Here is a 14605-nt window from a genome sequence, read left to right on the forward strand (position 1 = left end):
ACCCGGATAGCCACTTGGAGCTTTGGTTGGCCTGTGGCCAAGGTGAGCCACCAGTGGGGACAGCACACAGAGTGCCAGGCTGGGGAGTCCCATGGAATTCTAGAGGAGGGGCCACATGGTCCATCTTCAACATACTTCTCAGTGAGGAGGGAGAATAATCATTTTCTAGTAGCTCAGGGTGGAGGTTCCAGCTGGCTTGAGTCGTCACCTGGGCTTCAGATTCCCAGTGGAGCGGTGACTCACAGAAAAGGGGTTACCCTTGTTGTAGGTACTTTCCCAGATGAACTTGAAGAAAGTTTCAGTTACTTATCAGATTTTTTTTCAGTATTTATGTTGTTAATATTCATATGTCTTCTGCTCCGTCACCCTTTAATGATGAACTCCCAATGGAAGCGTTTCCTAGTCTGAGCCTCCATCATCATACTATCCACTCCACTTCTATGTCAGTCATTCGTTCACTCCTTCACCAGATGTCGGTGGAGTACTTTTGACAGGCCAGGCCAATGTCAGACTGCCTTTGTCGTATTTCACTTATTTCTGTACATGTCTTAGCCTTCTGCTAGACTCAGAGCTTTTTTATTGTCATAATAGACAAGGCAATGAAAATTTATTTCTCACTCATTCACGTGTCTTACACAGATTGGCGGTTCAAACGTTGGAGGGGCTGCTCCTACGAGTCCCTCAGGGACCCAGGTGGACAGAGGTTCCACCATCTTATAGCTGCACTGACTAGAGCATGTGGCTTTGGTCACCGAAACAAGGAAAAAAGAGCCCTGAAGGGTCTCACACCAGCACTTAAGGACTTCAGCCTGGAGATGGCATCATGGCTCCTCATAGCCCTTTGGCCAGATCTAATCACAGGGGCCCACCTAACTATTACACAAGAGGGCCCAGAAGTGTAATTCTCCTGTGTGCCTGAGGAAAAGGCCTGGGTAAGGGAGAGTACTGGAAGTCTGTACACAAGCTTTTCACTATGTGCTTAGTTCTCCCATTGACTTGAAGCAAAATTGTCTCGGGAAGTCTCACGTTCTTTATTTGTAAAAGGTATAGGATGTAAGTGATGAAGAATGGAGTACGTATTGCTGGTTGCCCAGCTTCAGAAAGACTAGTACTAAGTAGTTTCGGCATCCTCTGTGTGGAAGTGTCTGTCTTTCCCCTTTCCTAATAATGGAGAGGTGGATGGTTAGGGATGGCAACCACCTTCTGAGCAGGTCCCAGATCCCTTGATCCGAGGCAAGGTTCGTTTCCTTCCATGAAGAAGAGCTAACACTGCCGGTAAGGCGGGAGGGGGTGGTAGAAGAGGGCAAATGGGGTCAAATATATGGTGATGGAAGGAGAACTGACTCTGGGTGGCAAGTACACAATGTGATATATAGATGATGTATTACAGAATTGTACACTTGAAACCTATGTAATTTTACTAACCATCATCATCTAATAAATTAAAAAAAAAAAAAAGAGCAAGGACTGCTGCTGCCACCCCATGCTGGAGCACCGCAGGGCCTGGCTTCTCTTGCTCTATGCGCCTGGGTGAAGACAATCTTAATTATGCTACAGCCAACATAATTAAAAAATGCATTGTTTACCTTGATATATTCAACCACCATTGAAAGGGTATGGTTTGGGATTGGGGTAATCTGATTGATTCAATACCACCAGATGTAGATTATGTCCTCATTTAGAATGAGAGCCCAAGAGTGGTCTGGGTTTCAGAAGGCAGTGGGCGTTTGAGTAGCCAAATATTTGTTGAATAAATGGCTGGAGTGTGGAGTAAAAGGAATAAACAATGTGGAAAATTTGAATTTACGACTGTGCCTGTTACCCTTCCTGTAATTATATTTTTAAGCATCTATTGACTGAGTTGTTTTCCTTATGTGTTTGGATTCTGCATAAAGAAAAGTTGGGCTGTCATGGCGGGCGTGCTGAAGAAGACCACTGGCCTTGTGGGATTAGCTGTGTGTGACAGTCCACATGAGAGGCTAAGAATATTGTACACAAAGATTCTTGATGTTCTTGAGCAAATCCCTAAAAATGCAGCATGCAGAAAGTATACAGAACAGATTACAAATGACAAGCTGGATATGGTGAAAGTGGAATCAGATGTTTAAAGATTAGAAGACCAACTTCAGGGTGGCCACATAGAAGAGGTGATTCTTCAGGCTGAAAATGAACTAAGTCTGGCAAGAAAAATGATTCAGTGGAAACCATGGGAGCCTTTAGTGGAAGAGCCTCCTGCCAACCAGTGGAAATGGCCAATATAATCATGATTAAATGACGTGTGTTAACAAGAAAATAATGTAATTAAATGTTCTGTTATATCAAAAATCTTTCCATATTATTGACATCTTATAATCAAGAAAATTGATATAGAACATATTTAGGAGACTTGTTAAAATTGATGATTATGTAATAGGAACTTATGAATTAGTTTTTGGTTTGTAAAGCATTCATTCAAGTTATTACAAAGGTGACATATTTTTTAAACAGATTTTATGGGAAGATTTGGAAGTTAATTGGAAAAATTTCCTGTAGATTTCAATACAGAGGCCATGTTTGAAGCCTGAAATAGTTTTAGTATCTTCAACCCATCATTTAGCGTTTTTCATTCTAAAAATCCCAGAAAAGGTACATTATTATTATTATTATTGCTTATATGGGCAATTGTTTAAAGTGAAGTAGTAACAGTGAAAACTATTAAATTAAGAGTTCACTGTACAGTTCATTGAGGAAATTGGTATTTGAAATATTTCTTATTTATAGTGGTAGTTGGAAAAACTTTTTTTGTCTCATAGCTTTGTGGCACTTAGCCAGTTTTCTTGATTAACCAAACTACATCAGGATAGAAAATTTTTATAAAAGAGAGGATATTAGAAGTTTCTAAAGTGATCAGGCATACAGATAGACTTATATTTAAAACATCTTCATATACTTATAACTTAAAAATGGAATCACTAAGTAATTTTCACTAAGTTTCCAATATGAGTGCAGCTGGGTATCAAATGATCAATTTTGTTCAAGAAAAGAAACAGTTGACAAACTTAAGGTTAAACAAAAATAAAATTACTTCTCATGTGTTTTCACCTTTTCTTCCTAGCTCCCTATCATTTCTAAATAGTCTGTTAAATTTGGTATTTCTTACCTTCAAAAAGACTACTTTTGGGGGTGTGTGTGTGTCTATCTTGTTATTTCTCGTGGCAAAGCAGTATCTTTCAGAATGAAAAAATAACTGTATTTTTTCCAATGTATTTCTCCCCTTATAGAGCTGTAAATTAAAAGCTAAGTAAATATTAAAAAAAAAAGTTGGGTGGCTGTACTGATGCCATGTTTTTTCTTGTGTGCATATCCTGTGACAGTCTCCTGTGTCCATCGATAATTGTAGACTTGTGAGGACAGAGCTGTGAGATGCCTGCCCCATTCTCTACATAGCTCCTACTACAATGCAAAACAAGGTGTTTAATAGATGATGAAGTTGGTGAAGGGCCTACAGGAACAGTCTTCATGTTTAGGTCACGACACCCTCATATTTTCCTATTCTTTGGAAGTACTGTCGGGCCCCATCTTGTCTTTCTCTTTCATATCTCACAAACTTTCTACTGCCCCATTTTGCCCTTCAGCTCCGTCCCTCTTGCAAAATTCTATCAGTGCAAATTTCATTGGTTCCAAGGGTGATAGTCTGGGGGGAACTTGAAGGAATGTGCTGGGTTTACCTGAGTTTTTGGATGACAGGCCCCCAGTACCCACTTCACAGATACACAGGGCCTACTGAGATCAGCGTCCCCTGGCCATTGACTAGCTGTGTGACATGGGGCAGTAACTTCAGGTCTTGCTCATTTCTGGTCTGTCGTGGATTGTGTTGTCTGCTGCTTGGTTTGCCTGTCACACTTTCACGTTCCTCTTCCTCTGGTTTGGGCTCCTTTGGGGATACTCCTTACCCATTCCACATGGACCTAGTGGGGCTGTCGATCATGGAATCAGGAACGGGGTCTTCCTCGATTAGCTGGAGTGGGCGGGTGACCCAAAGTACTCCATGGCCCTGGCCCCACTCACTGAGTGAAGGAGAAGCACCCTTGTCAAGTAACCCTAATTGGCATTTCCCCTGGGACTAAAACAAATGAAGAGAAACGGTTCCTTTGCAATAGGGCTGCTCGCAGAGAGGATATGTGTCCGGGGCTTCAGGCAGCCCTCTTCTGCCGTGTGGTGATATCTTTTGAGACTGAAAAGAAGCTGAGACAAGCAGAGTGGGAGGTGGGGTAGGAGACAGGCTCAGCCATGTTGTTTCAGCCCCTGCGTGCAGCGGGGCCTGGGGCCAGTGCCACCCTGGCTTCCCAAGCACAGGAGCCACCTATACTGGTTTCAGTGACTTTGGTTTAGGTGTCTGTCACGTGTGATTAAAAGAGTTTGCATACAAAGTATCACAAACATCCTCTAATTTTTAAAACATTTTCAATTTTATAAGCAATATACACATTCATAATTATAAACATCAAACACCTTAGTGTTTCCTTGGAAGTACTGAGTAATAAGTGGAGGGCTCCATTCTTCTTCACCCCTGCCCAATTTGAATCTTCTCTCCAAAAGTCTAACTGCCTTGAACAGCTTGGGGTATATACTTCCAGCCCTTTTGCTTTGCATTTCCAGCCATATATATATTTATATATGTATATACATTTATAATTTTTTTTTTAATTAGTAGGGAACAGTGTGGTTTTCCAGGACCCATCAGCTCCAAGTCAAGTAGTTGTTTCAGTCTAGTTGTGGAGGGCGCAGCTCAGTGGCCCATGTGTGGATCAAACTGGCAACCTTGGTGTTATCACTGCATTCTAACCAAGTGAGCTAACCGGCTGCCCCTATAATTTGTTTTTTAACACAGAATAATATATTATGTGCATGTATTGTTCTATAACTTTTTATCAGTGGTTTTGAGGTCTTTGATGCTAGTCCATATAGTTCAAGTTCATTCTTATTAAAGACTTTGTAAAATATGACAGCGTGAATAATTTGTGTAAACAACCTTGTGTGGATGGACATTGAGTTGTTATTGTCATGTCTTTTTCTGTTATAACGCTGCTGCAGTGACTAAGCTTGCTGTGTTTTCTTGCTTACGTGTGGAGATATATCTGTAGGTGGAAGCTGCTAATAGAATGACTGAGTCATGGGACATACACACGAAACATTTTCATAGATTCTGCCAAATCATGTTCCAAGGAGGCCGGACTGACACTCCCCCCCGCAGAGTAGAGCGTTTCCCACCCTCTCACCGACACCAAAGGTGAGTGCTCTTCAATTTTTCTAATCCCCAAAGTGAAAAGCATGAGGTCCTCGCTCCTGTGCGTGTCTCTGAAAGCTGGTGTGGTCTCGAATTGCTGGTGTGGTCTCGTCTTCCCAGGGGTCTCGAATTGCTCTGTGTGTTAGTTGACACTCATAGTTTTTACTTTTTAAAAACGTGAAAAGTAAAGGTTGTTTGTCTTTTATTGATTTGAAAAGTTCTTTGTGCATTATAGATCTCAACCCCATGCTGTAGGTATTGTAAGCAGTTTTCTCCTAGGTGTTGTGTGTAGTCTTGTTTGTGATTGGGTTTGCTTTTGTTTTTGTCTCTTGGGCGTGTGTGCATAGTTTTAGGTTTTGTCTTTGCTCATCTTTGGTCAGGCAGACATTTTACATTGTTATGAACCACATTTGTCTGTCTTTTTCTTTATGGCTTCTGAGTTGTGTGTGTTGTCTGGAAAGGCCTTTCCCATCCCAGATTATTAGAGCTCCTCCTATGTGTATTTTTTTTCCAAGTTAGATACTTCATCCAGCACTGTCATCTTTATCTTAGTTTCTTCACCTGTAAATGAAGAGAATATGTACCCCCTGAGTATTTAATGGGACTATGTGTGGAAGGGTTCTGCCTTTCTCTGGAGCCCACCTTTCCAATCACTGCATGGACGAGCCTATTTTGTTCCTAGTGGAGTCATCAGGGCTGTTTCTTTGACGCCAAGGAGTTTGGGCACAATGTTGGGGGACCCTGTGTTCACGCTGCCACCAGCAGATGGGAGTGCCCTGGACCTCACAGCACCGTCACTTTTCTGGAAAAGTGAAACTCTCTCGTATCCACTGCTGAGTCCACAGCTTGCAGCACATCCTTCACGCTTGTCATGTACTCAGACCCAAAGCCTTAGAGCCACCCTGGACTCCCCTCTTTCTCTCTCCCTGCAGCCACTCTGTCAGCAGATCCTACCAGCTTGACCTGACAACACAGTCACACTCTCCTCCTTCTCACCACCTCCTCTGCCCTTACCAGGACCAGGCCACCGTGGCCTTTCACCCAGACACAGTCCCATTCTTCCCACCTCTCCCACAGCAGCCAGAGTGACCTTGTAAATGCACGTCCAGTGATTTCTCTCTTTTGCTTGACCCCTCCCCTTGCCCCCCGACCCTTCCCACATTACTCAGAAATGAACCCAGAGGTCTTGCCTGTACGGCCCTCTGTGGCCTTTACCTTCACACCTTCTTTCATTGCTGTCCTCTCCCTGACACTGTGCCCTTGGGTATCTTGCTTCTCCTCAGGCGTCCCAGGGCCTTTGCTCTTGCTGTCCAGAGCCTTTTCCTTCCAGATGCCTGTAGGGTTCATGCCTTTGCTCGTGCAGGTACCTGCTCAATTGCCACCTTGTCCGGAGGCTTCCGTGGCCCTTGTGTCACGCGGCAGCCTCCCCATCACTCTCTGCCTCTTTTTCCTTTTTTAGTTTTCCTCTGAGCACTTACCATTGCCTGACACATTATACATCTTTCGGTCTTCTTGTACTGGAATATCATTTCCCTGAGAAGGGAATTGTTTTATTTCCCGCTGAACAAATCTCCTGCACCCAGAACCATGCCCGGCATGTACAGGTGCCTCATCTGTTTGCTGAGTGAACGGAGAAATGTCCAACCTGGACTCTTTCTGATGAGGGCCGAGCCTGCTGTTAGAGCCGTGGCTGCCTTCTCCTGATCAGCTTGGGGTGGGCAGTGAGAGCGCTTGCTCCTGTGAACGCCGTTTCCCGTGGGCTCCAGCAAACTCTGCCAGGACAGGAGAGGCTTGTGTGTGTCCACGTCCACGTTTGGGTCCGCCCAGGCAGAGTCCTCCCAGCAGTAATTCACGGCTGCACAGACCATGCCTTTTCACTTGACCAAAGGGCAAATCAGCAAGATCTTCGGCAGCCTCCCTAATTGGTATCATCTTCAAAAGCAGCCTGTGGCTTCCACTCTGGTTTTGCTTGTGCAAGCGTCTTCCTCCTTCTCGCGAAACATCTTAACGTAGCCGGGCGTTTGGATCTCCCTGCACCTGCTCGCTTCACAAGCTATAAAACGGAGGCCTAAAAATAGGTGTGATAAACAGATTAAGGCAATTGATTGCAGAGAGTTCCCCTCCCCACTTCACCTGCAGCCCGAGTGCATGAGGCTGGGCACAGAGTAGTCTCACAGTCTCAGGGGGAAGTGCACCCCGAGACTCAGACCTGGGAAGGAGGCGTATGGCAGGGGCAGTTCTGTCTCTTCTTCGTTGGGGAGGGGGGCTCCCCTGCTGGGTGCCCCCCTTTGCCCTACCTCTGGCTGTTACCCTTTCTCTCTGCCTTTGGTTAACTTTTGTTTTGTATTTTTTTTTGGGGGGTGGGGACCTGTAGTTTGACAACGAAGTTAATTGTATTACCAGTGACTTTCTTTTGATGGCAGTGATTTCCTGGCTCTTAGCTACTATCGATATTTAATTGTGGTTGTTAGGCCAGAGGATTTGAAATGATGACTAGAAAGATGTATTTCAAGCGTACGAGCAGGCATTTGAATAATTAAATTTTAATCACACAATACATTCTGTTTCAAAATATTAAAACATTACATATAAAGGGCCTGGCCGAGTGGCTCAGCTGGTTAAGAGCTCGCTTGGGACGCCAGCTCAGAGCAGCAGGGCCTCGGTTCGGATCCCACATTGAGGGCCAGTGACGCTCGCCCTCTACAGCTAAGATGATGAACAACAGCTCAACCTGGAGCTGGGCTGCTGTGAGTCGCCGGTGACCGCATAGGCTGCAGCGGGGCTGCAGTGGGCTGCCCTGAGCTACGTGAGTGGCTGGCAGCTGGTGTGAGCTACTGGGAGCTGCTGTGAGCGGCCGACCAATGACCGGCTACCGACTGCCTCACCCGGGAAGAGCGCAATGATCACACCAACATGGGCCAGTGAAGCGACGTCCTCCACAACTAGACTGAAGAACAAAACAGCAATTTGTCTACCTGTCTGTTCCCCTTCCTCGATTCCCCAATGCTGTTCCCCTTCCCCCAATTCCCCAATAAAATCTTAAAAAAAAAAATTACATGTAAAGCTAAGGTCTTTTTTTTTTTTCCCCACCGCCAATCTCAGCTCCTGCCCCAGAGTCAATCACTATGATCAGTTTGTATCCTTCCCTTTGCGTCCCAGGGAACCCTGGAGCACAGGGTGATGGGACTAATCCTACTGTAAGTAACGTCGGCAAAGTAGCTGTAGGTACAAGGGGCAAAGTACCGGCAGGTACAAGGGGCTAGGCAGCCGCTGGCTCCCGTATCCTCCCAGTGACCCGGTGAGAGAGGAGGTGGGTATTCAGTGGTTGGTAACAGCTTTGTTGGGAGATATGCCACCTGCTCTAAAGTTCACCCTTTTAAAGTGTACAATTCGGTGTTTTTTTTGTACATTCATAGAGCTGTACGTTCACCACCCCTGCCTCCTTCCAGAGCAGTTCACGCCCCCCCAAAGAAACCGCACCTGCATTAGTTCATCATTCCCGACTCCTGTGTGTACAACACCTGTCCCCACAGGTTGCCAGCTGCTCAAGGCGAAATTGCTCAAAGCTGGGAGCTGGGTGCTGACGTGGCTTTACAGCCGATTGCCGCTTCTTTGTGAAGGATGGAGTCGAACACCGCCCTGTGGGGCCTCCTCCTTTTTTTTTTTTTTCCTGTTGTTCTGCAAGACTGCTGAAGCAGGATTCCCTCAGTTCTGTTTCTGGGACGCGGGGGAGGGGGGGCATTGACTCACTTGAGAGTTGTGAGTGGAGAGAAGGGGTCATGTTTTCAGCTGGCCCAGCGTTCTTCCTTCAATCTTGGGCTACTCCCGAACAGCTGCCTTGTAACTTGTGATGCCCAGTGACACCCTTGCAGCCACCGGTGTGCAGGGTCATATTGTTGTCCTCCTGGCAGGCTGGCATTTCGGCAGGGTACGCACAGAGGGTACATTCTTTCTCTGGAGCCAAAGTAGATATTTTTGCTGCGTGTGAATCATCTGAGGAGCGAGAACAGTGGGCAAGGAAGACAAGCTCATCGCTATCACCTAAAAGCATTTATGAAGCACCTACTCTGTGTGTGCCCAGTTTCCTATGGTGATGCCTGGCACCTGCTGCCCCTGGAACTTGACCTCTTGGACCCTGATTGCAACACCTAGCGCGTGCTGGGTGTTCGGGGAATGAGACCCAGTCTCCGTCCTCAAGAAGTTTAAGTCTTCGGGTTGGAGCAACACCCGTGGACCACCACATTACTGCGAGAGGCTCTGTGATACACCGTTACCGAACGGCTAAGTGAGAGGAACGCCCCGTGAACTGGGACAGTCACTGCCCTTTCCCTTCTGCCCAGCGCGATAATCATTCTTCTCTTGCTTAATTCACAAGGATGTCTTGAGTGGAGATGAGACCGAGCATGTGCCAGCTCCGAATGTGCCAGTAACTAACATTTTGGGGTCAGAGATCCCTTTAAAGAGCTGATGAAAGCTTTGGACTTCCACCTCAGAAAAATTACTCTGGAGTGCACACCCGAATGATTTTGCAAACAGTTTCAATTTCATGGTTTTTATGGACATCCTGAAACCCATCCAGGGACTCCTGCAGGGTTGTAGGTTAATAACACCTGTTTCAGAGTTTATTCCCTGAAGGGTATTTTTAAAACTCCAGATGGTAATTCACATTACTATTATTGAGGATACTGTTTCTCAGTTATTTCTGTTAAAAACCTTTCCCCATAAAAACAAATTATTTGCTTTATGTCCCTTAGGACTAGGTATTTTTTAGATTCTTGAACCCGAAGGATAAAGCAAAGCAAGGTAACCTGATTGACCAGATTTTTCTTCTTTTCTTGTGTACATGTATAAAATAAATAGAAAACAGTGGCATAGGAGCAGACTTTACACACACACACACACACACACACACACACACACACACACACAAGCATGGTGCCAAAAAATATATACACATTTTAAGAAAGGAAAACTGTATTAAAATTGTAATACTCAATATATACCGATAACAAAAGATGAATACAAATCACGTTTGACTTCTGCAATTACAAGAGGTGCTCAAAGTGGTTACCATCAGTGTCCATACACTTCTGACTATGGCGAACTACTGCTTAAGCAACGTTGACCAAAGTGTCCACTTGTATACATATTTTTGGCACCTCCGATACACACACACACACACACACACACACACACAGCACTTAAGTCTGGATTTTAGGTATGACATCTTGCTTGGCTGTGTATTTTGGGGTCTGCAGAGCCAACAGAGCCGTTTGGGGGATGCTTTTGTAAAACTACTTTTATGGCACATCGCTGGGGTGGCATGTGTGTAGGAGGCCGAGGGCACTGCCCACACCAGGTTTCCTGAGATAGAGGAGGCAGGATTGACAGGCACAGCTTGGTCTCCATGCTGGGTTGGGGGGGGAAGGGGGGGAATCTGCTGCGTGTGCAGCCTCCTTCCTGCCCCTCCCCATTTTGGCAGGCAGTGGTGCTGTGGCTGACGCCATCCCTGCCTGGGAGCAGATGTGCCATTGGCCAGCCCATCTGCCCCCTCCGGCCTGAGCCCTCTCTCTGCACACCCTCCTCACCGCTCGCCTGACGCAGTCCCTCAGCCGGCCTCTTGGTGGAATGTCCTGTGCTGGGAGGCATTGCATCACTGCTGTCCAGACTGCTGCTGCTAAGGGCTGCTGTGACTCTGACCATGAAAGGGCTGAGGTTTGGGTTTCAGGGCTGCCGCAGTGTCTCTGTCCTAGGTGGCCTGTCTCAGAGTGGAATGGAATGGTGAGGTCAAAACACCACGCAGCATCTGTACAGCGTAGTATTTTTGTCCTACTAAGGCACTCTCTGAGCTCTCCCTCACCCTCCCGTGGCACGGGTTGCTGTTTAAAGCACAGCATTGAGCGAGGTCCTCTATTCACTCATCCACAGCAGCTCTCAGGGTGGCCTGAGATGTGGTCTAACAGATGGCGGCAGGAGCACTGTGTGCCCAGGTGAGTGTCACTGATGCTGCAGCTTGGTGATTAAGCCTAAGTCCCCGCCCACTGGACAGGGGATCATGGTCAAGTGATGGACGCTCTAAGCTACTCAGTTTCCTTGTCTCTGCAGTAGGAACAGCAACACCTACTTTCCTGGGCTTATGTGGGGATTAAATGACAATACAGATGGACTACAAAGTTGGGGGTCCCCAAGACCACCCTCACTTCTGACACCAGTTGCAAATTCCATGGTTCCCAAGACCACACTCATGAGATAATTTGTTAGAAAGACTCACAGACCTTACTGGAAGCTGTTATAATCACAGTTACTTTCAAAGCATAAGATTAAATTAAGCCAAGGGAAGAGTACACAGGGCAGAGTTCAAGAGAGTTCCACGCATGGAGCTTCAGATCGTCCCCTCCCAGTGGAATCAGGGAAAGTGCTCACTTTTCCTGGCAACAGTGGGTGACAGTACACATGGAGTATCACTCAGGAGAAGCTCACCTGAGCCTTGGTGTCCAGAGTTTTCAATGGGGATTGGTCATGGTTGACTGTCTGAGTGGCCAACCTCAGTCTCCCAACTCCTCTGGAGGTCAAACTGATACCACATGGCCCAGAGCCCTCACCATACATCACATTGTTAGCCTGTCCATGTGAGCCGAGGCCCCAAGCTAAATAGACACTCTTATCAGGAAGGACAGTCCAAGGGCTTGGGGATCACCTGGAGCCAAGGGCAAGGCAAAGGCTAGACTCATCTCTGGGTGAGGTCGGTTCTTGACTGCAGACTGTGCTTGGGATGTGGTAGGCTTCAGGGAATTGCTGTGAGCTCTCGTTTTTATACCCAAAGGTCAAGGTGAGGGAGAGTGGCTTTGATTTTCTTTCCGTCTCTCTTCTCTTCAATTATGTTTATGGTCTTGGGAGGGTATCACTCACCTTGCCTATTTGAAGTTAATATCAGGGTTTGTTTTGCCAGATAATGTCTCTTGTTCATGGGGTGCTTTAAACTTGCCAGGCTCACCTATACTTGTTTGAACCTCACAACAACCCAAGGAGGTGGGTAGGCAGATGTCATTATTCCAATGTTACAGGTAAGGCAGTGATGTCATAGGAGGCTCTCTGAGTTGCCAGGTCTCAGGACTGACCGTAGGGACAAAGGTGGCAGCCCCTGGGTACGTTCACCTCCTTCTGCTGACTCCCCAAGCCCTGTTGCTCTGGTTTATGTGCATGGCCTTGAACCAGATGGGCCAGGGTTCAGACCTGGCCTCTGCCACACCCAGGCTGCGTGATCTCAGGCAGATTCCTCCTCAGCTTTCCTGTCCAATAGGATTGTTGTCCCAGTCACATGAGATCAAGCATGTGAAGGGTAGGCTCATAATGCTGGTAGCCGATGTGGAATATCAGTACTAAGAGTAACGCTGTTATTACGAGTGCAGCAACGGCAGCAGTAACTTGTTAAGATTTTGCTAGGTATGTAAGAAATTCAGAATGAGATGATATCTTCAATACAGAAAAGGCAGTTTGTGGCATAGTCACTAATCATTTTTAGATAATTGCCAGATAATTATCTGTCTAGTCTATGAAACAGTATTTTTTACTCCCAAACCTCCCTCCTGCTATGGGGGGGGGGGTGTCTGTACCTTCAGGTCCCCGCACGTGGCCTCTCCTCCCTGCGTGTCCTGACTCTCCTCTCACCTAGGAAACCCCTGCGCCTCCTTCACAGCCCAACTCCTCCCTGACCCCAGTGAAAGCTCACACCCCCATTTTGCTCCTGCCTTTGAAGCAGTTTCACATTTCGTTGACAGTTTGATTAACATCGGTCTCTTTTGCGAGGCCCTGAGCTTCATGAGGGCGGACGCTGAGATGTTGTTTCCCAGGCCCAGCACAACGCCGTGCAATCCTATCGGCCAGGCGGGATCTCTTCTAGGCTCCAGGGGTGGTTCTCCCTTTGGAGAATACTGGCCTCTGTGCCCTGGCTGCAGCACCCACAGCCCGAGGGACTGCACCCACCTGCGCCCTGTGTAGGATGTCAAAATGCTCTGTGGACCTCCCCTCCTCGGGGAATGTTAGTATCATCTCCTTTCCTTCTCAAGACTAGTGCCAGATCTGTGCTGGTCCTTAGCTCTGCACGCTGCTGTCCATGCCTGGGAGGAGCAGCTCCCTGGGTGGAAGACAGAAGCCAGGTGGTTTCTTCTAACATATTTGCCCTGGTTTCCTAGGACTCGTTTTCTCCTGGCTGTGCGTTAACATCGCAGCGCTCAGGCTGAGCCTCTATGGCAAAGATTTAAGAACATCTAAATTGAAGGCTCCCAGTTTTAATCTCATCAATCCTGGCTTGCTGCCCTCTCCCCCACCCCCTTCACTGGGTGTCTAACTCCGGAACACCTCTGCCCCTTCTATAAGTCCTCTCGCAGAAGTGAGCCCGGGTCCGCCATGATCACCCCTTCTCTAGCCTAGGAGAACGAGGCAGCGTTGTGCAGACTTTGGATTCAGACACGGTGGGTTCTTCTTCTGGTTGTTGTATTCCATCTGTGGTCTTGAGCAAGCTTTAAGCTGTAAGGAACTTCATCTGTAAAATGGGCAGAGTGCTGGCCCGTGGCTGGCCCTCAGATCTTATGAGGCTGGTGTTGACCCCTGGAAACTTCTAACTGTGCCGACCCCTGGAACTATCGCCCTTCCCTTATACCTAGTTCCCCATAACAGACTCTAGGAAAACCTCGGAAACCTTGCCAGGCAGTAGGAAAGCGGGGCTCATAACTACTTGCTTGAAGTCATTCTTGGGACCTTTCCCCAAGCTCCTAGCTCCAGAGCTGGTTCCCCGTGTCTCAGCTCTGTCCCTCCCTACCCCATCCACACATTTCTCAGGGCAGATCAGTGACCTTCTCCCACCCTTCACCCCTTGCTGGGGATGCTTCTTGTGTATGGGTGAGCAGAACTCAGAGACAAAGCCCCACGAAGCACAGAGCCAGGTGTATGGCCAAGACCAGTGTTCCTGTGGCTTCCCCATGCCTTCCCAGGGGGTGACTTTCAGAGGAGGCTGCCTCTGGATGAATGATCTCTGGATACACATAGGAGGCAAACAGCGTGATTCGTGGTTACTATGAAGACCGTTGCCCAGGCAGGGCTAGCTTCTTGGTGTGTGCACCTCGATCAAGGTCATGGCAAGTCAGGGGTGCAGCCTCTTTCACGATCCCTGGGGATCTTGTCTGTGGTTTCTGTTTAGACTGAGAAACACTGGCTTTGCTCTGGCCGCACATGTCCCACACTTTCGTGACTCAGCACTTTCTGGCTGCCTTTGATAGGCCTGTGACTTTGCAAAGTGCCCAAGACTGCTGGCTTGGCTACTCTCACCGTCGCTTTAAAGAC

The 14605-nt window shown here is 47.2% G+C and overlaps 2 protein-coding genes across 3 annotated transcripts in view; both read left to right on the top strand.

The window, feature by feature from the left end:
- The window catches only part of RBM20 (RNA binding motif protein 20), a 191062-nt gene that overhangs the window by 64073 nt on the left and 112384 nt on the right, over positions 1 to 14605 (top strand). Inside the window, exon 1 of one of the 2 annotated variants that reach the window (XM_019646591.1) lies at positions 4827 to 5269. The exons of the other annotated variant lie outside the window; for it this stretch is intronic. Within the exon in view, the coding sequence (XP_019502136.1) occupies positions 5142 to 5269 (128 nt within the window). The 5' untranslated portion in view covers positions 4827 to 5141. Of the gene's footprint in view, positions 1 to 4826; positions 5270 to 14605 lie in introns of those variants that run through there. 2 annotated transcript variants of the gene reach the window in all.
- Positions 1880 to 2870, top strand: LOC109384896 (NADH dehydrogenase [ubiquinone] 1 alpha subcomplex subunit 5-like). The gene is given in 1 exon segment (XM_019646594.1): positions 1880 to 2870. A coding segment is annotated over 1 exon segment (351 nt). The 5' UTR covers positions 1880 to 1910; the 3' UTR covers positions 2262 to 2870.

The sequence above is a fragment of the Hipposideros armiger genome, unplaced genomic scaffold (genome assembly GCF_001890085.2).
Source record: "Hipposideros armiger isolate ML-2016 unplaced genomic scaffold, ASM189008v1 scaffold_105, whole genome shotgun sequence".
NCBI classification, from domain to species: Eukaryota; Metazoa; Chordata; class Mammalia; order Chiroptera; family Hipposideridae; genus Hipposideros; species Hipposideros armiger.